General features: G+C 52.4%; 7 protein-coding genes across 7 annotated transcripts; 5 read left to right on the top strand and 2 right to left on the bottom strand.

Annotated features, from left to right (window-relative positions):
- Positions 1 to 531: 531 nt before the first annotated feature.
- On the top strand, positions 532 to 1217 carry PG994_006099 (uncharacterized protein; the record flags this gene model as incomplete). Its single annotated transcript, XM_066857508.1, has 3 exons — positions 532 to 722; positions 812 to 877; positions 959 to 1217. 3 exons carry the CDS (start codon positions 532 to 534, stop codon positions 1215 to 1217), a joined length of 516 nt encoding a protein of 171 aa, XP_066716777.1.
- A 1233-nt stretch (positions 1218 to 2450) lies between these two features.
- PG994_006098 (NADH-quinone oxidoreductase) lies at positions 2451 to 3259 on the bottom strand (the record flags this gene model as incomplete). Its single annotated transcript, XM_066857507.1, has 3 exons — positions 2451 to 2901; positions 2961 to 3135; positions 3217 to 3259. 3 exons carry the CDS (start codon positions 3257 to 3259, stop codon positions 2451 to 2453), a joined length of 669 nt encoding a protein of 222 aa, XP_066716776.1.
- A 2915-nt stretch (positions 3260 to 6174) lies between these two features.
- PG994_006097 (uncharacterized protein) lies at positions 6175 to 8968 on the top strand (the record flags this gene model as incomplete). Its single annotated transcript, XM_066857506.1, has 2 exons — positions 6175 to 6477; positions 6527 to 8968. 2 exons carry the CDS (start codon positions 6175 to 6177, stop codon positions 8966 to 8968), a joined length of 2745 nt encoding a protein of 914 aa, XP_066716775.1.
- A 1091-nt stretch (positions 8969 to 10059) lies between these two features.
- PG994_006096 (Major facilitator superfamily transporter) lies at positions 10060 to 12058 on the top strand (the record flags this gene model as incomplete). The annotated part of the gene is made up of 3 exons (XM_066857505.1): positions 10060 to 10335; positions 10427 to 11026; positions 11090 to 12058. 3 exons carry the CDS (start codon positions 10060 to 10062, stop codon positions 12056 to 12058), a joined length of 1845 nt encoding a protein of 614 aa, XP_066716774.1.
- Positions 12059 to 13565: 1507 nt separating this feature from the next.
- PG994_006095 (putative RRM-type RNA binding protein) lies at positions 13566 to 14370 on the top strand (the record flags this gene model as incomplete). Its single annotated transcript, XM_066857504.1, has 3 exons — positions 13566 to 13646; positions 13792 to 14048; positions 14118 to 14370. 3 exons carry the CDS (start codon positions 13566 to 13568, stop codon positions 14368 to 14370), a joined length of 591 nt encoding a protein of 196 aa, XP_066716773.1.
- Positions 14371 to 17400: 3030 nt separating this feature from the next.
- Positions 17401 to 20274, top strand: PG994_006094 (ubiquitin-protein ligase; the record flags this gene model as incomplete). Its single annotated transcript, XM_066857503.1, has 6 exons — positions 17401 to 17435; positions 17508 to 17523; positions 17640 to 17699; positions 17755 to 18055; positions 18108 to 20100; positions 20175 to 20274. The coding sequence occupies 6 exons, from the start codon at positions 17401 to 17403 to the stop codon at positions 20272 to 20274; spliced, it is 2505 nt and encodes an 834-aa protein (XP_066716772.1).
- A 1047-nt stretch (positions 20275 to 21321) lies between these two features.
- PG994_006093 (uncharacterized protein) lies at positions 21322 to 23364 on the bottom strand (the record flags this gene model as incomplete). Its single annotated transcript, XM_066857502.1, has 3 exons — positions 21322 to 22544; positions 22588 to 22914; positions 22959 to 23364. The coding sequence occupies 3 exons, from the start codon at positions 23362 to 23364 to the stop codon at positions 21322 to 21324; spliced, it is 1956 nt and encodes a 651-aa protein (XP_066716771.1).
- Positions 23365 to 24795: the final 1431 nt, after the last annotated feature.

Below are 24795 nucleotides of genomic sequence, written 5' to 3'. Positions count from 1 at the left end.
TCGTGCCTTTTTTCCCCGTCATGCGGTCCCAAGATAAGATGCCGGCCTGCTGTACGAGGCCAGGCAAGCCAACAACAAGATGCGTAAACATCGGATTGAAAGACAACGAAATTCAGTAACCAAGCGTACGACGCGCCGGTGTAAGACTCGCCAAAGGAATGCAGATGCGTATATGTAGGTACTACGGATGGTGAAGCTTAAGGTTTGCCTTGGGTATGCCACTCGACATGATCCCCCTGGACAGTATTTTGCTCAACACGGTCCGGCCCACGAACATCGATGGTGCCTCAGTCTGGAAAACGGGTCGGTGCGAGCTTGACGGGTCATAAGATCCTTCTAGGCGCGCTCTTACCTGCCTCTTTTTTCTCTTTTTCTTTTTTTTGTCCTCGCCAGAGAGAGAGATATATATATGCATATACAGAGCCGACACTCGTTCATTGTAGACCTTCGCTGTATCTAATTCAACTGCCTGTTTATACCTGATATCTGTCTTTACCAGCATTTTCGCTCGTTCTACCACCAGCCAACAAGATGAAGTTCACTCTGCCCGCCCTTCTCATGGCCGTCACCGTCTCGGCCCAGTCGGCCAGCGACACCAGCAGCACCTGTGCTGCCGCCAACATCGTCGATGCCTGCCTCGAGACCACCACTGGCTACCTCTCCCAATGCACAGACAATGCCGACTATCAGTGCAAGTGCGACAAGTACACTGCAATCATGACGTACGTTATTCTTGCTTCAAATCCCCGGCTTTTCTACCCCCTTGGGAAGAACGTGAAATGACTAACAAGTGTTGTTTCCTCTCATTCAGCTGCTTCAATAATTGCCCGAACGACACCCGAGCTGCTAGCTACGCCAACTCCAAGCAGCTCTACTGGTGAGTACTTCCCCTACTGAACTGACCCCTCCCTCTCTCTCTAGTTAATGACTAACCACAAACATGGCCTTCCCTAAATAGTATGAACGCCTCTCTCTACTCCTCGCAAACGGCCACGGCCACGACGACCGGCAGCACGTCGGCCCCTGTATCCGCTGCCGCCACCACCACCTCTGCTGCCGCTGCAGGAACCGACAAGGTTGGAGCTGCCGCCACCGGCGCCTCGAGTTCCGCGGGCGCCAAGTCGACGGACGCCGCCAAGAACGGCGTCGCCGAGGTGCTGTCCAACACGTCGGGCCTGATGCTGGCTGTGGCTGCTATCATCGCTGCTGTATTGTAGAGAAGAGAAAGGAAAAAAAGAAAAAAAGCAAGCCAGCTAACCGAATTCTTCGGGTTGTTGGTGCTGGTACTGTTTTTGATGAGCGAAACGATTTTATCTGTACATGAGCATATGCGTTACGGTGTTTATTGATGTATCAAGTTGGTTTATGTCACTTGTCCTGCATCTACTGAGCGCTCTTTTCTGGTTTACGAAGTCTTTGTTGGAATCGCTCAGCCAATGATATCGGTTCTCTATTGCATACTTGGACATACATACTCATACAAGCTGACAGCTAATAAATAATCAAAATCTTCCCATTATCCGTTTATTTGACTCAACCGAGGTGTTCTTGGAGTTATAGTTTCACCTACATCATGTAATCTATTCTCTTGGGATTGGGCAGGCCACAGAAGAAGTGAGATATAGTGGTAAGTTCTCGTAATCCCGTGGGCCGCTGGGTTCTTGCATAGTAATCGTTTATACTCTGAAACTACTCTCGCATGTCTGCCTACCGTTTTTGGGATCACAAAATGCATACCTTGTTTTCATTAGGAAAAACTTCAGCATTTCCTGCAAGATATAAATGAATAACTCGAGTCCGCCCGGCTGGGTTCAGGGTGTGCAGACGGCTTCATCTTATGCGGGCTCCTAAGCAGACTAGACGACAACTTTAAACCATGCCCTGTACTCGATCTCTGGGGAGCCGCTGAACGTTCTAATAATACTTCGTTAAAATAGGATCCTTCCCTTCATCGTGAGGAGCCCGAAGAGTAGGTTGACATGGGCTAAAATCTCTTCGAGGATGGTGATTCGTAGGAGAACCGACAATACCTATTTGAGATGAGCCGGCTCACTGCATCTCTACAGCTATATTAGGGGGCCAGCAGATGCAACCTGCATAGGTAGGCAGAGGTCATCACTGGAAAGACTGCAAAGGGGACTGGGATATTGTCTATTTCTATCATTCTTGCTTGGTCACTCGCATTATATCAGTTACATCCCAAGCCAAATGACAATTTTGAAATACCTAGGTTTCTGTAGACCCGGCTCGCGTCTCGTACTGAAAAGTCACCACTCGCATATGCACAAAAACGACCTTGGGGCTTTCAACAGACTTTTACTGTACAATCCCCAACGCACGCGCGAACCGCCCCCCGAAGCTATGTACAATGTGCCCCCCAGGACAAAAGAGAGTAGTATGCGTAACGAGCCATGTTGTACTCCATTGGCCAAAAAACATATGCCCACTCTCTACTTTCGGTACCACATCCTAGTGATTTTGGTCTGTCGCATCTTGCGCTGTAGCTGGAAGATGCCGTACATGAGGGCCTCGCTGGTGGGCGGGCAGCCGGGGACGTAGACGTCGACGGGGACGACGCGGTCGCAGCCGCGGACAACGCTGTAGCTGTAGTGGTAGTAGCCGCCGCCGTTGGCGCAGCTGCCCATGCTGACGACCCAGCGGGGCTCGGGCATCTGATCGTAGACCTGGCGCAGGGCGGGGGCCATCTTGTTGGTCAGGGTGCCGGCGACAATCATGACATCGGACTGACGGGGCGAGGCACGGAAAATGATTCCGAGACGATCTTGATCGTAGCGCGGCGTGGACAGGTGCATCATCTCGACGGCGCAGCAGGCCAGACCAAACGTCATGGGCCATAACGAGGACTGGCGGGCCCAATTGGCGACTTGGTCGAGGGTGGTCCTGTTATTTTTCTTTGTCAACGATGGCGGCCTCCCATACTTTGGAGGGGATATTCGTACAGCGCATATTGAACGACGCCCTTCGTGCCCTCCTGGCTCGGCAATGGCACCTCCCTTCGCTCCTTGTTCACCAGGCCAGTCGAGCCATGAGTCGTCACCGCCGCGGCATTCTTGTCGCTAGAAGTCGAGAAGGCGGCGACGGATCGCAGGGGAAGTAGGTGGGTGGCGGGCCTCGCTGTATATCGAAGAAATAAGGTCAGCTTCCTCGGATTGTTTCCTGGTAGTTACCGCGGGCGGGAAAAGGGACGCAACGCACCTCGCAAAGCCAGCGAAGCTGCCCTTCTTGAAGACGCCAGCATCTTGTCTGATCTGGTCTGTTTCCTCAAGAGAGTGGTTGAAGATGGCGGGATCTCCAGGCGGAATTGGATTGAGTGGAGATGTTTCTGTAGGAAAGAGTGCTTTCTTGAAGGCTCGCCCGAGCAGCCCACGTGAAACGCCTCTAGATTCGATTGATTGACGTTGACGAAGAGCTGCTTTTTGCCGCTAATCGCTAAGCAGGAAATCCGGGCTTCCCATTGGCTCCAGCCGCCACCCGAACAGATTTTCCATTCCGAACAACCAGCACCTTGGGGGGTTCCGAGGTTCTTCACCAATTGAGATCAATTGGCCTTCCAAGATCGTTGATTCACCATCCAATGAATTTCATATCAGTGCTGTATTTGCCCGCATCATCACCTAAAATTATTAATAGGTGCACAATATAACCATGTATCTATACCAATGAATTAATAATTAAAGCTGTACACTAACTACAAGTTCATTGTAGTGAACCTGTATTAAAAAGTATTATTATAATTTACAATGACGAAGTTATTAATTACAACTTGGTAAAACAACTTCCTATACGGAGTAGTAGTACCACGTGCTGGTTACTGCGATAGGAGTGAGAGGAACAGAGTATCATACACCAGGTCTGCCTTGTGGACTGTCCAATGTCCATACTGGCCTGCATGAGGCTATTAGCGGCTCTTCAAGAGCACGGCTACCCAGCGTTTGCATGCTATTGGAATGTGACAGCCGATGAATCTAGAGCGAGCCGTGTTATCGTTTCGGCGTTTCGGCGTTTGAGTAGAAACAACGTGGGCCATGCAGCCATGAATCAAGTAGGGGCTCCATCTGCATCCCTGTGACCAAACTGGTGATAGTCGCAGGCAGCAGTCGGAACTCTCTTATTAAGTGGGATATGCCATTTGGAAACGGCTCAAGATTGCATTTTCACCGCCTCAGGCGCTGTCCCTACTGCAGTATAAGCTGTCCTGCCTACCATCGTGCCATTTCATGCACGACTGTCATAACAATATGACAAGAGCCGCTCCAGATCTGCTACCCCACAATCATCCACGAGACGAAATCTTGCACCATCAAATAACGAATGGTTTAGGAAGTGGGATCCCCAAGATCCCCCACAGCAGCGCCCATCGACCCACTATACAGAGTGTTGTACGTTGTACGGAGTATCCGGAGAGCAATTGTCGGGACCTCACGGTTTATGATGTGGCTATATGCACCAATGTAGGTATGTATTGTATTTCACACATCCATATCAGTCATGCATGTTTCGGAACATACGGGTCATCCGTAGCATTGTCTATGTCGCTATGGTCTCTCTCGCGCGCTCTCCTCCCTCTCTTTACATTCTCAATTGCGTTCAAGCTGTGATCCCAGCAAACACAGGTATACCGCTAGTAGCATCAAGACTTTTAGCGATATCCGGGGCCCTCTAATGGACAGTGTAAGTCGGGGGAGGTGGGCCTCCACTGACAATCACTATGTACTTTACTTTCTGTACAAGACTTGAAGAAGTGCAGGGCTACTACCTACATTAGCACCTGGGCAGTTAGCAAATAGTACTCCGTACACACACCCGGCAACCTTAGACTCGTGTTTAATTTGACATAGCGCTGCATTCATCTCGGGGCCATTGATTTAATTCATCCCCTTCCTCCTCACTCACCTGGCTACTCCTACCCGAGCATCCGGATGAGGGGAAAGATATCTAATTTCCTGGATCAGCACTTTGTGCTTGCCCTAGGTAGGTTAAAATCCCAGGCCGAAGCTGGGCTACGAAAGCAGATGAGCTTCGGAGAAGTTCCTCTAGCCAGGCCCCCCAGTAGGATGGTCGATATCCGGGGAAGAAATAGCCTCTGGAGCCAAGATACCATGTCGTAATTTTGATTCGCACCCGACCCGACAGGTTATGTCATCGCTCACGCACAAGGGCCCCCCTTAGCTTCCAATCTGCCCAGGATCCAGCAACTCCCTCTCCCTTGATATGTACTGGATTCAATGGATCCAACGGTCGGGGATCCAATGGTCGGGCGAGTCGTCGGTCAGCAGTATGGGGTAGATCGCCAGGATCGGCGATGGTACGTTGCGCTGCGGATTCAACATCCGTCAGCCAGGCTGTGTTTTCATTGCCCTCTGCACCATGCCAATGATCGTCGGGTTTTCTCTTGTCTCTTCTCGTCTCAAGTTCCACCCATCGAATCCTTGCTGTAACTTGTTCGTCCAAGTTCAAACAGGCAGGGTAACATTGTGCGAAAATATTTCGGCGACAACCTGTAAGTTCAGCTTGTTTTTATTTATGTTCTCTTGGCCCTGGGACTTGGTTGCCAACGCTTTGCGCAAAAATGCTGCTGAGTAAAGCCCATTACCGTCCAAACATCCTTTCTCGACGGCGGTTTGGTCGATGAACCTTTTGCCTCCCTCTCCCTATTCTTCTTATCCACTGGATTCCCTTGTCCTCCTCTAGCACCAGAGACTGCAGCTGTTACCCACATAGTCGAAAAGGCACCCGATACTTCTCGTCGATCCATCCGCCTGGACCTATCTAGTGCGCAAAAGGTGGTTATAGTCCGCGGCTGACTTGCGTCAAGGAACAACGCTGCACGCGAGCCCACGAGAACTAGACCGCTGCTTTCAAACGAAAGCGCCATCGTCCTGGCCCACACCACTCGCAACTCCAGGTCCGCTGTCAAGCTCTTCCTCTAACAGTCGGTCTAGACGCCGGCTAGTTTGCGCCGGAGTGTCTGCTGTCTTTCGCCATATATACCTACATATATGCCGGGCCTGGCCTGTGACCGGGGCCCAGTCGTGAGCCTACAACATACCTAGTTAAGACAGGATCCGGGAAGGCATATCAACAACCGCTGCCCGTAATGGATATGATTGATCTCAAGATCGCTTAAGAGCTGCTAGGCCAACAGTCGGCGCCATGTCCAAGACGGGGCTATGGTCCGACATTGAGGATCGTGGACCTTCAGTCTTTGCAGTAACGACAGCCACTTTAGTCCTCGCCTCCGTCTTCGTTTTCGCACGGCTATATACGCGGTGTCTCATTGTACACCATATCACCTGGGATGACTGGTTCATGATTCTGGCCTGGTTATTTGCATTCGCCATAGGCTTCACGATCGACTATGGGACATACAAAGGCCTCGGTAAACAGGACATTTACATCGCGGACGGTGATTGGGACAGTTTGCGACGCTGCGAATATGTCTTCTCTGTCATATATGTAAGAGGCTTGACACCATCCTGCAGAATGCCTACTGACCTAGCCTCAGAATCCTGCTCTCATGGCAACAAAGACGTCAATCCTGATCTTTTATTTGCGTTTGTCTAGGAATACAGAACAAGTGCTCCGCCTGGCTTCATGGGCGGTTCTGGGCATCGTCAATCTTGCTGGTGCTGTCCTGACTCTGCTGAACGTATTTCAGTGTCGTCCGGTGGAGGCTGCGTTCAACTATTACGCAAGCACAGCGCAGTGCATCCCCCTATTGACGGAATTCATATGTTCAGCGCCAGTCAACATCATCACAGACCTTGCCATCTTGGCGTTACCGTTGCCAGTTCTTACCGGAATGCGACTTCCGCCACGTCAAAAGATCATCCTGGTCGTGACCTTCACGTTGGGCATCTTTGTTACCGTGGTCGACGTAGTGAGGATCTACTACCTCCAACAGGCCATCACCGATATATCGCCTGATTTGTCCTCGGATCCTACGTCTTCGTTCGGCGGACAGACCAACTTCGCCTTCAATGCATCATTATCATTGATGTGGTCATCTGTCGAAGTCAACATTGGCATCGCATGCGCCTGCGTTCCCACCTTGAAGCCTCTCATTATCCGAATTCTGCCGGGGATGCTGGTCGATCCTGATGGCACGCTCAGAACTAGCGATACCTCCACGAAGCCACCCTCGGAAGTCTCGAGACAGATCAGCGATGATTTGGCAGCTGTGAGCTCAAACCGCAGCCCACAAGTTGAGCGTAGCCTGTCTATGCCTAGAGTTGCACGTGTTGCCGAAAGCCCAAGCGCTCAAGTTTCCGCCATGGAGTTCCTCCTAACTCCAGATACGATGGACTTGGGAAGGTCAGGCTCGTCGAACAACCTCGGCCGCACGCCTACCGGGCGAACAAATGCAACGGCTACGACGATGGGGGAGAACTCAGTCTACTTCGGCTTCGTGAATATCAGGAGACCAAAAAGTTTGATGAGGACCTCGGGGTCTGAATCTTTCAAATACTGTACCGTGGTGGCCATCCTGTTTGTTCTATGGGGTTTCTCCTATGGTCTCCTGAACACCTTGAACAACGTCATTGCCCAGGTCGCAGGGATGACTGTAGCACAAACCCTTGGACTTACCAGTATGTACTTTGGGGCTGGCTACTTTTTTGGTCCGCTCATGGTTGGCGAATGGATTCTGCGGCACGATGAGCACCGACGGACGCGTGCACTGCGCCATGAAGTGCTTGCCGTTGGTGGTTTCAAAGCTACTTTCATGATAGGGCTCTGTATCTACGGCATCGGCACCATCATGTTTTGGCCAAGCGCGGTGCTGCTGTCATTCGGCGGGTTCATGTTCTGCAGCTTTGTAGTTGGGTTCGGGTTAGGAGTGCTGGAGACGGCGGCCAACCCATTTCTCATCCTTTGTGGCCCTATGGACTACGCCGAGATGCGCCTACTCACAGCCCAGGGCGTTCAGGCAGTAGCCACGATACTGGCGCAACTACTCGCCCAGAGAGTCTTTTTCACGAGTGTCGAGACGGCAGATCGGAACAGCTCTGTCAACCTACTTGACGTGCAGTGGACTTACTTGGCCATCACACTGTTCTGTGTGGCACTGGCCCTGTTCTTCTACTACATGCCGCTGCCGGAGGTAAATGATGCCGAGTTGGAAAACTCAACGCTTTATCTCCCGGTAGATCCTACAAAGCGTAGCATCGGCGGCTTAGAGCTACGAACCTGGACACTGATCCTCGCCGTGGCGGCCCAATGGACGTACATGGCCGGACAGGAGACCATGAGCATATTCTTTCAAAGCATCATAACACCTGACCTGTCTTCTGGGGCTGCCTCCAACCCCGATTCAACAACGGAAGCTGATCATGACGGAGAGGCTGATCAGCCACTGGGTCTAGTACTGTCCGTCTCCTCGTACCTCCTCATCGCACACACGGCATTCGCGGTGTCCCGTTTTATTGCCGCGTATCTGGCATATCTATCTCCAACACATCCAAGAGTTCCGCAGCCTCGAACTATCTTGAATATCTGCACAGGGCTTGGCATTTTGTTTGGTATTTTGATTGTAGCTATCAAACCTATCAATCCCAACCTGGTGATCATTCCCGTGGTGCTCTTCTTCTTCGCCGAAGGCCCAATGTGGCCTTTGATCTACACGCTCGGGCTCCGAGGCCAGGGTAAGCGAACCAAAAGAGCTGCCGCTTACATCACCATGGGAGGCTCGGGGGCCGCATTCTGGCCCTTCGTCCTCTACGCCATCAACAAAACGGGGGTCAGCTACCGGGTCGCCTTCATCGTGATACCCTCCCTCTTCGTGATCACGGCCTTGTTTCCGCTGTTCTTGGACCTCAAGCGAGATGCGAGAGCGTTGGTGGATGCGCGAGTGGGTAAGACGCGCCAGTCGCGCATTCAGGCGCACAGCAACCTGGACCTGGACCTCGATGCCATCATATCATCCAGGGGGGACGCCAGGACAGCGTAGGAAGTATGCGTGAGGGCAGCTTCGTCAGGAGACTATCTGACGTGCTGATGAAAACCTTGGGCCGGCCGAGGACATCGTCGACCGTAGAGCCCACGGTGGAGCACGAGGAAAACAAGAGGAGTGGTTCTGCTTGATTGAGCGATGTGTTTTATTTTGTAACTTCTTCATATACCCAAACTTTTTATTTTTTGAATACTTAACCATATAGGAAAATCACAATTTAATATTTAAATGAGTGCTTTTTTCTGCAGATTGTCAGACGCAGCTATCTTGAACATCTTAAACGAATGGAGAAAGTCCCGTTGCCAAGTATACCTACTTAGTCATGCATGTATGCTTCAGTCAATATGCATGATGACGTGCATGGAGATAACCGTAGCAGAAAAGGCTGGATCTAATAAACGCTCAGACCAACCGTGGTACAACTATTCACTGAAATAAACGCCCGGCGAACCCTTTGACGTCTATTTGGCATGGAATCAACGGTGGAATAGCTGTTGAAAATCTGAAGCGTTGAAAAATCTGTTAACGTTGATTTCGATTTAGACATGTATTGGACAATCCAAGGGGCGTTATTCCGTATCTCAACGTTGGCAGAATCCTGTACTGTAGTTCAATGGTTTATTTAAACCAGCCTAGCCTGCTACAGAAACACGCTACATCGCAGTTAATAATAATACTCCGAGCCTTCCGATGACTTGAGAGATTGATAACGTTGTCGTCCTTCGACAATGAATGATTCCGGCCCGGGCCAGGATCCAGCCCCCTGTCAGACTCGTACACGGTTCAATTGTTTGGAAGCCGATCGGCTTACCAATCAAGCACTTTTAGGATGGCGATAAGGGGGATTTGGGATTGCCCCAATTCCGTGAATTCCTCAGTAAGTTTTGAGGTGACACTGCATGAGTGATCATTATTTGCATCTCTCTCATTACTTCAAGTCACCTGAATAGATGAGACTGTGTGGTGTCGCGTATAAGACTGATTTTATCTCTGGGGAGCCCATCAATCCCTCTCCCTACATGCTCAATCCTATGACGTTAGCACCACCATAATCTACTTTGTTCATTGGTTCCGGCCAAGCAAGGATCATGGCAGAACAACGTGATGTTGTAGATGATGCAAGGGAGGATACCGCGACCACGGCGTCGGAAGCCACTCCCCTGCTGCAGTCCGATACGGGCTCCCGATGGGTCTCGGCGTCAACCTCTTCCAGCTCAGCAATCCTGCGCGATGTCGACGACGGCCCTGATCATGTCGGGTCCCGACAGCAGCAGCAACAACAACGCAAGAAACCCGCTGTGAACGATGATGGCGAGGCGAATTACAAGGTCAGCCGCGGGCGCGGGCTGGCCATCATGATAAGCGTATATATACTCATATTTTTGCAATGTAAGTTGTCGCTTTCTTTACTATTATGCACACCCAAGCTTGGCGCTACGTGAATGTGTTGTCTAGGCTAACGTCGAGAGGGAAACAACAGCATGCAACATGTCCGGCATGACCATGGCGCAGTCGACCATCGCCGCCGACCTCGACGCCTACGACGACGCTATGTGGTTCACGAGCGCCTACCTGATCGCGCTGTCGTCGCTGGCGCCCCTGACGGGCCGTCTCGCCTCCATCTTCTCGCCGCGCCTCATGGTGCTCGTGGCCTCGCTCTTCTTCGCCGCGGGCGGGCTCGTCACCGCCCTCGCCGGCTCCTTCGGCGTCTTCATCCTGGGCCGCGTCCTCTCGGGCATGGGCGGCTCCGCCATCATGGTCCTCGCCTTCATCCTCGTGCTCGAGCTGACGAGCCGGCGCCGGCGCGGCCTCTTCGTCGGCATGGTCAACGCCGGCTTCACCACGGGCATCTCGCTCGGCGCCGTCGTTTTCGGCGTCATGATCCCCACGGCCGGCTGGCGGGCCCTGTTCGCGATTCAGGTTCCCGCGGGCCTCATTGCCGGCCTGGGGGTTTATTTCGCCATCCCCAGGTCCTTTTCCTACGGCCAGGACGGCAAGGAGACGTCAACCAAGGAGAAGCTCAAGAATATTGACTACTTGGGTGCTGTTGTCTTGGTAAGTTATTTCTTCAACCCCCAAAGATCTCTTCGCAAATTGATACTAATGGATCGTACGTAGACTAGCACTATAGTTCTTTTACTGTACAGCTTATCAGCCCAGATCCAGGTTGTACCACTTGCTATCTCGGCTGGAACGCTGGTCATGTTCGTCCTCATTGAGTACTTCGTGGCATCCGATCCCATCATCCCAATTGCTGTACTTCAGAACCGGGGTGCCCTGCTCTCCTGCCTATCGCAGCTCGGCTTCATGACGGCGCGCTGGACGATTTTGTTCTACGCGCCCATCACAGCGCTCGCCGTGTTCGGCCTCTCGCCGGGCGCCAGCGGCAGCATGCTGATCCCCACGAACCTCGGCTTCGGGATCGGCGGCATCCTGATCGGCTGGGTACACATCCGGCGCGCGGGCAGCTTCTACGTGGCCTGCCTGGTCTGCGTCGCGCTGTTTGCGGTGACCATGTTCGCGCTCTCGCTGAGCTCGAACCCGGCCGTCCCCGGCGCGCTGTACGTGGCGCTCCTGTTCGCCAACGGCGTCTTCACCGGCGCCACCATCAACTACACCCTTGCCCACCTGCTGCACCTCACCACCCCCGACACCCACTACGTCGGCACCAGCCTGCTGGGCACGTTCCGCGGGTTCGCGGGCAGCTTCGGGAGCGCCATCGGCGGCGGCATCTTCGTCCGCACGCTGCGCGCCGGCCTCGAACGGGGGTACCGCGCCCTGGACGGCGAATCGTCGCGCTTGACGCCCGAGCGCGCGCAGCTGGTCAAGCGGCTCGTCGGCAGCCCGGCCCTGGTCTACGGCGGCGGGCTGGGCGAGGCGGATCGCTGGGTCGCCGTGCAGGGCTACGTCGACGCGCTCAGGGTGCTGTTCCAGGCCGCGGCGGTGCTGAGCCTCGTGGTCCTGCTCGTCCAGAGCGCGACGGGCTGGAGGGGGCCTAGTGATGTCGCGAAGGATCCTGAAGAGGCTGGCAATAACGGGCGGTCTACTGGGGTCGTGCCGAGGGAAGGGGAGGAGCTGGATGATTGAGACGTTGTCGAGCACGCACTCTAGTAGAAAAACGTGTTACATGCTTTAGAGGAGTTTTGGGGGGTACACATATACACGTACATATAACTACTTACATACACCAGTATACAGTGTTAGAATAAATACATGCCGAGTCAGTGCTGGAAGAGAAGAAGAAAAAGAACAGTTGTCCTTGAGTTATATGTACCTCGTAGGTCGAGATGCCTCAATATAGACTAATCCAAGGTGTCTATCCAGTAGAACTAGCATTCTCACGAATCATGAGGCGCTCTTGCAACATAATCAAGACCTTGTTACCACTCCAGTCTCTCTTTTTGCACACAACCAAAACCTGAGAAGTCAAAACCACTTGGCAATTCCAGTCACTTGTTTTGTTTTGTTTGTTCTATATCATAACCGCTTGCTTCGGCCCTTGTAGACAGGCCAATCTAATATGTTAGGTTCGCCCATCAAAGCGGATTTAAAGCGATGTGTAGTTCTATTACCCCTATGATCATAAGGTATCCTTAACACACAGCCCGTCTAGTATAGTATCTGACAATATCGTGCAGGCCAAGACTTTTAATACTGTCATTCCCTGCAACGAATATATGCACAAAATAACGCGGGGATTTCGTTTCACTGCCAACAGTCAGACAGTTTCGTCTGACCTAAGTTTATATTTATACTTGAATGAAACTCCGATCTGTTCATGCCGATTCCTGCTTCTCTTGCTGGCAACACCAGGAAAGGATGCCATGACATCCGCCACCACAGCATGTAGCCGAAAAAACACTGTTAAACAGACCAATCCAAATAATTTGCTCGGCATAGTCTTGCTGTTTATCCCCAGATTCTGAATGGCTTCGAACATTGCCAGGTGCCTCTTCTTCTTCTAGATCATCAATTCATCTAAGGTTCGATGTTAAGGCGCTCGGATCTCATACATGTACCTAATCAGATCGGTCACCGGAACATACCTATTCCGGCCCCGAGCCACCCAATTCCCCAGTGAAGTTGAGTGAACCATCAGCCAATCCTAGCGCCGTTCGTCATGGCACTTGCACCTGCTGGTCCCGTCGCAACCAGAAAGCTTCGGGCAGCTCCAATTCCTGGACGCGACGTGGAATTCTTTGCGACAGGTACTTGCTCTGAGCCTCTTAACTTCGTGCCAACCATCGCTCAAGACCGCTGTCTACCTCGTTGGAACAAGGCCGAAATCGTGGATTGCAGGGAGAGTCGTTCTCATTTTCTTCGGCGCATAATCGACTGTCACCAATTTGTTTCGTGCCATTCCCTAACCTTTAGATCTTCGAGATCTGCCCCCGAAATTCCCAGCTAGTGGGGTCAAGACTTATCCCGTCAATCATCATCGAGCCTTTCCGAAAGGTGACAACAGCTGCTGTCCAACCATTGGCCTTGCTTCCTGAGTCTTATTATCATATTATCGACTTTGCCAAAAGAGGCAGCAGCTTGGTTTCGCACGACTATACCGACCGACCGGCCTGTCGCGAACGTGAACGCGAACATGTCGACCGAAATCAAGCACGAGGAGGCAGACTCGGCCGTGGAGGAGCCTCAGGTCAACAACGAGGAGAACAATGATGAGGTGCGCAACCCAACTCTTCTGCTATACAATATCCACCAGTAGCTATTCAGTGGCTATTGGCCCTACTCTGCACCAGCCAACTGCCCCTCCTATCCGAACTTGCGAGGAAATAGACAATGGCTAACCTACGTTACACCGATTACAGGAGGAGATTGCCGCTATGAAGCGACGAGTTGCTGAGATGGAAGACGAGGCAGCCAAGCTTAGAGAGATGCAAGCCAGCCTTGAACAACAAGGCCAAGACCTAAGCGAAGACCGCTCCGATGTCGATAGCCGCAGCATCTTCGTGGGCAATGTCGACTATTCTGCGTCTCCTGAGGACATCCAGGCTCACTTTCAGGAGTGCGGCTCGATCAACCGCGTGACCATCCTCCTGGACAAGTACACCGGTCAGCCCAAGGGGTAAGTTGCTAGCGCTCTCCACATATGTATGCTGCACTCGGTATAGGTACTGACAAGGTGGAACAATAGCTACGCCTACGTTGAGTTCACGGAGCCCAGCCTGGTCGCCCAAGCCCTGGTCCTCAACGACAGTGTCCTCAAGGGCCGCAACATCAAAGTTACACCCAAGAGAACTAACATTCCCGGCATGAGCCGCGGCCGGGGCCGTGGTCGTGGTGGCTTTGGTCGAGGTTCGTTCGGTGGTAGAGGAGGATTCGTCCCTCGTGGCGGTTACCGTGGAGGTTACCGCGGCCGTGGACGGGGTGGCTTCAATCCGTACTAGGAGGACGCCTAGTTAGCACCCATCCCGTTGTCCGATCACGACGATCAATTTCCCCTCTACTACGAACAAGACTTCGATCCCTTCTTGAAAGAAGAGCTTCCCGATGTCAAGTTTGAGGACAACGAATCGGATGCTGTTGTTCTCACCCAAGGTTCTTTTACATAGGACGTGGAACCGGATTGCCCTACCAGTGGACGTGAGCGCCTTGATGAGGAGATGGAGGGCTGGGATCATATGGAAGCTATCCTGCTTGCTCCAAAGAACGAGCCGGATTTCTGATTGGCACGGGCCGAGGAGTATATCGACTGGGGCATGGATGTTTCCACCAACTCGCTTTTCTGTCATCAATCGAGGGCCAACACTGATCTGAAACGCTCTTACGATTTCTCTACGACGATGGGCGTTTGTACGATATGCGGTAATATGCGGACCGCACCGCGACAGATCAAAAGGGGGCGTTTTGACGCAGTTGATGCCTATTTTATCACTGCTGCACCTTTCTTTTGGGGTATTGCTCAGGTTTTCTCGCACGAGGTCTTGGCCTAGCAATGGGATTTCTTGATAATGATGCTTCTACACTTTGTGGATGGATCTTCTCACCCTTAGCGAGGAAGCATGGCATGGCGTCCGCGAGAGGAGCTTAATTGATAGATAAAAACAAAGTTGGCAAAGACACCTGAGGACTTACTACTATCTGTGAGGTTCCGATGGGTGAAATGCAAGTAGCGTGTGTAAGTGATGGAGCATCCTGGGCCTCAGTCACTGGAGCAGACGGGGTCTTGGAACGAAACTCGGTGAAAATATTGTAGCTGTCATTGGGCGGAATGCAGAATCTGGATGGTGTTGCCGGCTATGACGGCTAGGAGTTCGTGCCGGTAGCCATCATTGTTGGAATGGCAGAAAACCATTGAACATGGGCCAGACGAAAGGATGGCCCAGGCAGGTCCGGAGAACGCTGAAACCGTCAAATAAGATGCGGAAATTCCGTGCGTAAGAGAGTAGCCGCAAAGACGGTGTGACTTGCGATGATCTGGCTATACCTCTCCCACAATACTCGTGCTGTAGTAGGTAACAATATCGGGTCGCCATATAGGAGCGTGGGAAGTATTGCAGTCGCATTGCATGGTCGCATCTCGACCAATACGTCACTTGTGGCTTCAGCCTCCGGTGTCCGCGCGTCGCCATGCGCTAAACGACGATGCCGGACTGGCTCATCTCCAGGATAACATCATAGCACGTCGAATCTAATCTCCTATACTCGAGGAGTAACTGTCCCGGTCCCGGTATTGACAGAGCAGACTCGCTATGGTTCTTGGTTGGATGCGCTCCATCGACCGGTAGTAAAAAGTTGGTGCTTTTTCTCTGTAACCTGTAGGTATTATTTCACTCAAGGCCGTGCCCTGGCCTCGATAAGGATTGACAGGGTTACGAGCTACCCCTAAAGCTGCTAAGGTAGCATCGCATCTCACGGAAGAAACGAAAGGAAAGGGACAAAACCCTTGGATACAGTAGTATCATGGCAGTGCAGACCGGGATCGACGACATCTACTGTATGTACATAACATCACGGCAAACCACGTACAGAAGATCGGCCATGTGGTTATTACGCTGCTTATATAAGCCAAGAACGTACCTATGGGATGGGCCATGCCAGGCCGGACATGCGATAAGATTGGTACATGTAGCTCGATGCAGATGCAAGAGACAGGAGCAGTACATAGACCGTAGCAGGAGGAGCAGCAACAAGCGCGTGGCACTTTGTCTTTGCAAACTCTCCTTGACGTATCAAAGAGAAGCATTGGAGCGTACATAGACGCGTATCACAGGTGACGGACAGACTGATACGGGATTGGCCAGAACGGCCTCGCGCCCTTCATGCCATCCATAGAAACAGTGAGTAATACAGACAGACAGTGGAAGAGGCGGGGGTGGATTCGCCATTTTCTTGCGGCGGGCACAGGCTTTTTGCACAGCCTCCCTTCAGCGTACAAACAACTGCCCACCATGCTCGTCCCCCCCAACCCACCTCCCACCCTCCAGTGGCCCAGTCCAGTCTTATTTTTGAGGGGAATTGTCGCAGGCAGGTCCCGGATCCCGCCTGGCTTGTAGGGTGTTTCCAAGGCCTGTCTGGTTTTTCTCGGTTGCTGGACACGCCGTAACCTAGGCCTCCCGGTACGTATTGCATAGGTCGAAGTGAGTGCTGTAAGTTCAACTACTGCTGCTGCTGCTGCTAGGTACAGTACAGTAGTCGTAGGCGGGCTATGCTACAATTAGAATGCATCGATCAATCAATCATCGTGCTGCTGGGCGTTCCATCAATCCATCAACGTCAAAAGTCAGTGCAGGTTTGGCCGGGTCAGTCAAATCTGATCAGTTGAACTTTGGTTAGAGCGACATTTGATGCACATGTAGACGAGTGGATTTAATTGCTCGCCTGTTCAGTCGCTCCCTCCTCTCATTCTCTTCTACCAACCCGACTCGACCTCTGACCTACTACATACTACATTACCTACATTATTACCACACTACTACAAACTACTTGCATGGAGAACTAAACTTAGACAGTGGGAGCCGAGCTGTCTTATCCCGGTCTTCTTGTAATCATCTCCAATCAATTCTGTTGTTATCCGTCATCTCCCCTCGCAACTTCCTCCCACCAACACGCCCGTGACTCGGAATTCTGCGACGTCCCTTGTTTCCGCTTTGCACGTTGTCGCCCCTCCAACCGGCGCTTGCGAGAGCCTACAATTCCCAGCGAGAGAGAGAGAGAGAGAGAAAGAGAGAGAGAGAGAGAGAGAGAAAAGTGCCCTCTTGGACTAGAAGGCACGCACCAACTCTCTTCTAAAAAAAGAAGCGCGAGCTGGTAGAACAGACAACGCCGAACTACCTACACCTCAATCCCGAGAACCAAGCATCATAGAGGGGGCCCGAATACATCAACGCAAGCGACTTGGACGCTCGTCCTCCATCGCCCGTTTTTCGCTTTCCCATCGCCTACTCGTCGCTGGCGGGTCCTGACCGACGGCCATCATGAGCTCTACTCGCTCCGAATCTGGACTGCCATCGTGCGTATACCCGTCTCTACGTCCTCGATACATCCATCTATGTTCGTTGATACTAACTGCCATGACGTATAGCCAGGCCAATCTGCGGGTAACCAGTGCGTTGCTCCATCACCCCCTCGGCCTCGCTCATCGTTGTATCCATCAAGCCATTCATTCAATCGCTTGCTTGCCGATCTCATCATTGCGAGTATGGTAGAACGCTAGGCTAACATAACACCATCGCAGTCATCGCCGCTGACGGGCTCTACAAACGAGATGTCTTCCGTATGTCAACATGCGCCCCTCCGCGGACATGCATTCTGCTACATACGATGAAAAGCCCATGCTGACGCTACTTCTTCCCACACATCTAGGCTTCCCTGATCCGTTCGCCGTCGCTACGATCAATGGCGAGCAGACCAAGACGACAACCGTTTCTAAACGTACTTTAAACCCCTACTGGAACGAGAGCTTCGACTTCCGAGCAAACGAGGATGGCATACTAGCCGTGCAAGTCTTTGACCAGAAGAAGTTCAAGAAGAAGGACCAGGGCTTTCTGGGTGTCATAAACATTCGCATCGGCGATGTCATCGAACTCGCCAATGGCGCTGATGGTTGGTTCTTCTATTCGGATTCTGCCGGTATCTGGTCTATGGCTGGCTTTGACTAACGCTGACGGTTCGCCATATTTAGATCAGATGCTCACACGAGACCTCAAGAAATCTACTGATAATCTAGTGGTCCACGGTAAGCTCATCATCAATCTGTCGACCAATCTAACGGCCCCGGCCGCCGGACAACATACGCCATCCGCAAACTCCAGCCGGCCTTCTCTGCCGACTCCGCAAGCATCGACTTTGACCGCTGATGCGACGTCGAACCGACCGACCTCATCGGCTTCTGGTGCGAATGGCTCGCAGGCATTAACAGTCCGCCCTAATCCTAGTAATCCTAATGGTCCAGCACCGCCAATCAATGGGGCCAGCGGCCACCAGTCACGAGGGTCCAACCAGATGAGCCCCTTCGAGGATTCCCAGGGCCGCCTGCCTGCTGGTTGGGAGAGACGTGAAGACAATCTCGGAAGAACTTATTATGTCGACCACAACACCCGAACCACGAGCTGGAATCGCCCGACTGCGAGCGGCGGAGGCAATTCTTCGGCCGATCGCGAGGCTTCCACTCAGGTCGAGCGTCAACGCCATCAGAACCGAACGCTGCCGGAAGATCGCACTGGAGCCAACTCCCCCTCGCGCGATCAGCAGCAACAGCAAAATGCCGCGCAGAGCGCTAATGCCGCCACGATGATGCACACCGGCGCTACAAGCCCCGGCACAGGCGAACTACCCCCTGGTTGGGAGCAGAGGTGGACCCCAGAGGGCCGCCCGTACTTTGTTGACCATAATACGCGAACTACTACCTGGGTTGATCCTCGCCGGCAGCAGTACATTAGAATGTACGGCGGGCAGAACAACGCCAACGGTACCATTCAGCAGCAACCCGTTTCTCAACTTGGACCGCTGCCCAGTGGATGGGAGATGCGACTTACCAACACGGCCCGCGTCTATTTCGTCGATCACAACACCAAAACGACGACTTGGGACGACCCGCGTCTTCCTTCTTCCTTGGATCAGAATGTGCCGCAGTACAAGCGTGACTTCAGGAGGAAGCTCATCTACTTCCGATCCCAGCCGGCCATGCGCATCCTCTCGGGGCAATGCCACATCAAGGTGCGGCGATCGCATATCTTCGAGGACTCCTTTGCCGAGATTTCACGGCAGTCTGCCACCGATCTCAAGAAGCGTCTAATGATCAAATTCGATGGCGAGGACGGTCTGGACTATGGTGGTTTGTCCCGAGAGTTCTTCTTCCTTCTATCTCACGAGATGTTCAATCCGTTTTACTGTTTGTTCGAATACTCGGCCCATGACAACTACACACTTCAGATTAACCCCCACTCGGGGATCAATCCGGAACATCTGAACTACTTCAAGTTCATTGGCCGCGTCGTTGGTTTGGCCATTTTCCACCGTCGCTTCCTGGACGCCTTCTTCATTGGTGCCTTGTACAAGATGATGCTGGGCAAGGCGGTGCAACTAGCTGATATGGAGGGTGTCGATGCGGACTTCCATCGCAGTCTGCAGTGGATGTTGGATAACGATATTTCGGGCGGTATCTTGGAGCAGACATTCTCTACTGAAGACGAGCGTTTCGGCGTCATACATGTCGAGGACCTGATTCCCGGTGGTCGTGACATTGACGTCACCAACGATAACAAGAAGGAGTACGTCGACTTGATGGTGAAGTGGAGAATCGAGAAGCGTATCGAGGAGCAGTTCCAGGCCTTTAAGGAAGGCTTCCATGAGCTGATCCCGCAAGACCTGATCAACGTCTTCGACGAGCGTGAACTCGAGTTGCTGATAGGAGGTATTGCGGAGATTGACGTCGATGACTGGAAGAAGCATACCGACTACCGTGGCTACACGGAAAGCGACGAGGTGATCCAATTCTTCTGGCAGACAGTGCGCAGTTGGGATGGAGAGCAGAAGAGCAGATTACTGCAGTTCACGACGGGCACGTCCCGTATCCCGGTGAACGGCTTTAAGGATTTGCAAGGTAGTGACGGCCCCAGGCGATTCACTATTGAGAAGGCGGGAGAGCTGGGTAATTTGCCGAAGGCACACACTTGGTATGTTTCTGCTCCTTTCCGGATCCGACATGGAATCAACTCTCAGACTCGTATGCTAACCATTTTCTCTACAGTTTCAACCGTTTAGATTTGCCCCCCTATAAGTCCCTCGAGGCATTGCAACAGAAACTGACCATTGCCGTGGAGGAGACTATGGGTTTCGGCCAGGAGTAAAAGGAAAGGGGAACAGCAGCCATGGTTTTATTCCGGTAGAATAAGTTGGTGAACAAGAAAGGGTATAACACCTATAGTAGTAGTGGAACGGTTCGGGCGGTCTATTATTAGCTCGTGTAGTAACAGCAAGTATTGATTTCTGCCTATATTTTGTTGCCTAGAAGACCATCAGTCTAAGGAACCATATCGAGAAACGAACCCGCTTTGGTAGTCTAAAGGAAAGGGTCTGAGAAACATTGGAACCGACAGCTCATACTTCGTGAATGTCGCAGTTTACTCTATACTCGGGCGAGAGATTGTAGGTTGTATCTCTCCAACTAGGATATAATATATGGAAGCTCTTGACAGTTCACAGCATTGAAGACAACATTTTGGTAAGGCGGACTCAAAATCGGATTTCCGCCTAATCTTTGACTATTGACGTTTTCTTTGTACAGAGAAGTCTTGGTGGTTTGTGTACATATATACAGAAAAAGGGGGAGTTTAATGAGTACAGACACTCCGTGGAAAGCAGCCGGAAATAAGACACACGCCTCGCCTTCCTGCTTATCGTCTCATCATGCATGCCGTCTTGCGTTCTGTCTGTGGGTGTGTCAACCCCTACTCCTCCCTTTCGTGAAAAAGCCTTGGAATAAAAACCTCGTCCATCCATCCATCCATACATTCGAGTTCCCCTTTAGAATTCTACAACCGAAAGAAGGGACATGACAATAAATAAAAAAGCATTCGCTAACCCCTTCTGCCTTCCAACGCCGCTATGTGCTTGCTTCTTCATCGTTTCGCTGGCAGATATCAGCCAGGGACAGCGTATCTGTCGATCCGTGCCGACCAGCGCTGCTCAACCGCGCGGCGTGTATATAGATAGTCGTGTCTCAAAAAAATTAATCGCTACTAAAAGTTTGTATTTGCAAAAGGGTCTCTTCCAAGAATCCAGTATAATCCAACAAGAGGGGTGAGAAGTGTCATGAGTCTTGCCCATGAATGATTTGATTGGTTGACGCCACTTGATAGTGTCGCCAAGATTGAATATGCAGCAGGTTTGCCGAGCTACGTTCCCTTGGCGGGCCGACCGCGTTTCTTGGGACCACCATCGTTCTTAACGGGGCTCACAATAGTCACGTGCTTGTTGTCCTCCTTACGGAGCCGCACCGCTGTGTGCCCAGCAGTTGACCCGCGATGGTGACGAATGCCTCGGGGTCCGACGTGATCGTCATCAAAACCGATCTCCGCGACGTCTGACATGGACTCAGCATCGAGACTATCGTTGGCTACCGACTCGTCCGAGGAACCGTCCACCGAGTCGTCATATTCACCGTCGTCGCTAACGAGTGATGGCGCGTTATTGCTGATGGCTGTGTTCGGGCTAAGTTCCAGTTCCATTTCTTCAAGGCGCGGCAGCTCCGGTTCTTGCTCGGGAGCCGCCCGTGCAGCCGGGGTAGGTATGGGTGTGGCATACGCTCCGACGGGGAGTCCGACAGGAGGGCGGCCTTTGCTGCTCACTGGGCGAGTTGTTGAAGGCAGAGGAATGGGTGATTTGGCTGTCCGAGCAGGTACACGGGGCATTCTCATTACCGCACCCTGGTCACTGCCGTTGGGCAACAAAGATGACGGCTCAGCTTCCTCAAAAGCTTCATCTTCGGGCGACAGGACTTCGTCCAGGTTGATCTTAGTCTTCGCGTCACGGACCAGCTCGCTCAGATTCATAGACTTGCCACGGCTCTGAAGGAGGCGAGACAGATGAGGCGAGTCCGATGACGCCGCGAACTTGGATGGCTTCGCCGAGACAGGCGTACTCGGCACGCCAGGTATCGACTTGACATTCGGAAGCTGACCCTTCTTGAACATGTCCATAGATTCCTTAATTCGAGCGATAACCGAGAAATAAGGTTCAGATTCAGCAAGCCCATTCTGGCGGGCAAATGGATGCACGAGTCCAGTGGCCACTGTTGGGGTAGTAGAAATGGCAGCGGCAGGGTTGGCGATGCTGGCGCTGACAGCCGCCGGCTTCACCTCCTGGGCTTCACCACGGGCCTCCTCCACTTCAATAGGATGACCGCAGGCAACAGCCGCCTCTTCGTGACTCTTGAAATCGCGCTTGTGAGCAATACGACAATGGTTAATGAACCCTTGCGTGCTGGAGAAGTTCTCCCGATTACAGTCGAGGCAGACCAGCTTCACGGTCTTGCCGTCGGAGCGCTTTAGCACACATGGACCGGCCTTGTCTTTAGGCTGAGGATAACCATTCGACAGGGCATGCAGCTTCTGACCGGCTGAGCCACGGGGAGGTCGCCCTTTGGCCGGCATAACTCCTACCCTCGCCAAAGCTGTTTCTCATCGACCTGCTCTCAACGCCATTCCTGAACCTAGTGGACTCAGCATGCACCGACGACTCTGGCACGATACCATCAAATTTGGGGTCGGGAATGAGCCACTTGGCGTAGTGACGCGCATATGGCCCATTAGTGACACCGAACGGAGGCGCCCACTGAGGCACCTTGTCACCGGCTTTCGCCTTCAGTGCAGGTCCCATTCCACTGCTAATCTGCAGCATCTGATCGGGCGTCGGGGCGTTGACGGGTACGGGATCAAGTGACACCGGCGCAACTGTTCCAAAGCGACCTGGCATTTGGCCAGTTCTTGCTGTATCAAACGAAGCTCGTTGTGCTTGAGTAAAATATCGTGACTAAACTGGTGTTGGATGATTTCCTTTGCGTGTTCCAACTCGGCTGACCCGCGGCGCGACTGTGGCAGTGTTTGCGACTGCGGCGTCGGCGGCGCCTGAGATCGCACGGCTTCATCCTCCGCCCCCTGGGCCACCAACGCTATCTTCTTCTTCGGCCTATTCTCATCTTGGTCATCCTCATCTACCCTTAACCGCTTCACTGCAAAAGCAGCTGCAGCTGGTTGCGACGCTATCGCAGCGTTGCTCTGCCTCCGGCGCTTCGGAGGACGTGACGGCGACGTCACTTTGCACGGCTCTGACACTAACGACTGCACGGGTTTCGCAAAATCAAGCATGGATTGATGGAGTACCTGCTCAGGCTTGTCGCTACCCCTTGAATCTGAGCCCCAAAATCGGAACATGAGCATACCCTACTCACAAAAAAAAGATGAGAAGTTGGGGGATTCCTTTGGGGCGTTGAAAGACCTTATTTCCTCAAAATAGGCCTTTGTTTGCAGCGTTGAAAGTGGTTTGCGACACGTAAGGTTGGCAGTAAGCAAGGTTGCCAAAGGTTGAGTGAGCCTGGCCGACACAAAGGGGGAAAGTGAAATCGAGGCGAGGTGCGGACGATTTGGGGGGAAGGCAAGGCTGACGTAACACTGTCCTGCACCTTCTGGGGAGTTCTTGCAGGGAAGAAAAGGGAGCGAAGGCAGCGATCGGGGGATCGGGGCCAAAAGGACAGACCGTAAGCTCGGATGGAGAGTGAGAAAAGGGAGGGGAGGGGGGAAATTGATTGGCACCAGCTTGGCACTATTAGCACAGGCACCCCAAAAAAGTAATTGCGCTTATTACTTGGGGGCCTCCCGTTTTAATTCGCTGCTGATTACTGCACCCCAAGGCCCGACAGGCAGGCAAACAGCGAAACAGCAAAGGTTTAGTGAGCAGAACAGAGCAGTGAAGCCCTTTTTGGAGGGAAAACGTGGCTGCCGTCTGTCGCGCGAGAGAGTTCAGTGGTGAAGATAAACCACCCCCGGGTTGGTTTGCGACCGCTTAATGAAGTAAAAAGGGCTCCGCTAGACGCTCTCCTCTTTTTTTAGACGGGACGATGATGTGGCCACCGTCAAACCCAACGAAACTCAGTCCGAGTCAGTCAGGGAACGAGGGAGGGAGCAGTGGGCAACAACCGCGGGAAAGAGTGGCGCCTGGAATTCGAAGGAATGCGAAGGGGACACCCTTTTTCGCTAATATATATGTACAAGGGGACGGCGAAAGGGGGCTGCGCAATGCGTTTGCAATGCGAAAACGATGCAACCCGACTTTTGTTGGCGGGCAGCAGCACAGGGCCAGTCAGAGGCGTCCGAGGCGATTGCGCAAAACAAGTTGTGGAAGGGTAGGCAGCAGCAGGCAGGTGCAAGCAGCTTCCGTCCACCGAACCCGACGAAAATGGCCCCAAAATGCGATCGCGCAATTAAAAAGTTCCTTCTCAATTAAATGAGAGGTTCGTATGAGTCTTTTGGTTTCGTATCAAGTCTATGCGACCGGCGAGACTTTTGGTGGTGGGTTGCTGGTTGGAAAGGCGATTAAACAGGTTGTCAATTGACGGGTATTAGAAAGTCGTGTAATGACCGAGGGTGAGTGTTGACGAGCAAGTCAGAAGTTGTTTGATTGATGCGACACTTTGGGGAAAATGAAGACACCAAAAAAAAGGAATGTGCGAAATGAACGAAGAACGGGAAACGAGAAAAAGCGATATGCACAACGTTCGTTCACTTCGGGTTTGTTGCGAGGTCTGTTGTTGTTTTTTGGTCGCGCGCGTCTTTGCAGTTTTGGCGAGATGCAGTGTTGCGGAAGGTAAAAAC

This window comes from Apiospora phragmitis (genome assembly GCF_038363925.1).
Source record: "Apiospora phragmitis strain CBS 135458 chromosome Unknown utg000006l:1.0-5683423.0:1.0-5690449.0, whole genome shotgun sequence".
Lineage (NCBI taxonomy): Eukaryota > Fungi > Ascomycota > Sordariomycetes > Amphisphaeriales > Apiosporaceae > Apiospora > Apiospora phragmitis.
Note: the sequence above shows the minus strand (reverse complement) of the source record. Positions and strands in the feature narration are given on the sequence as shown.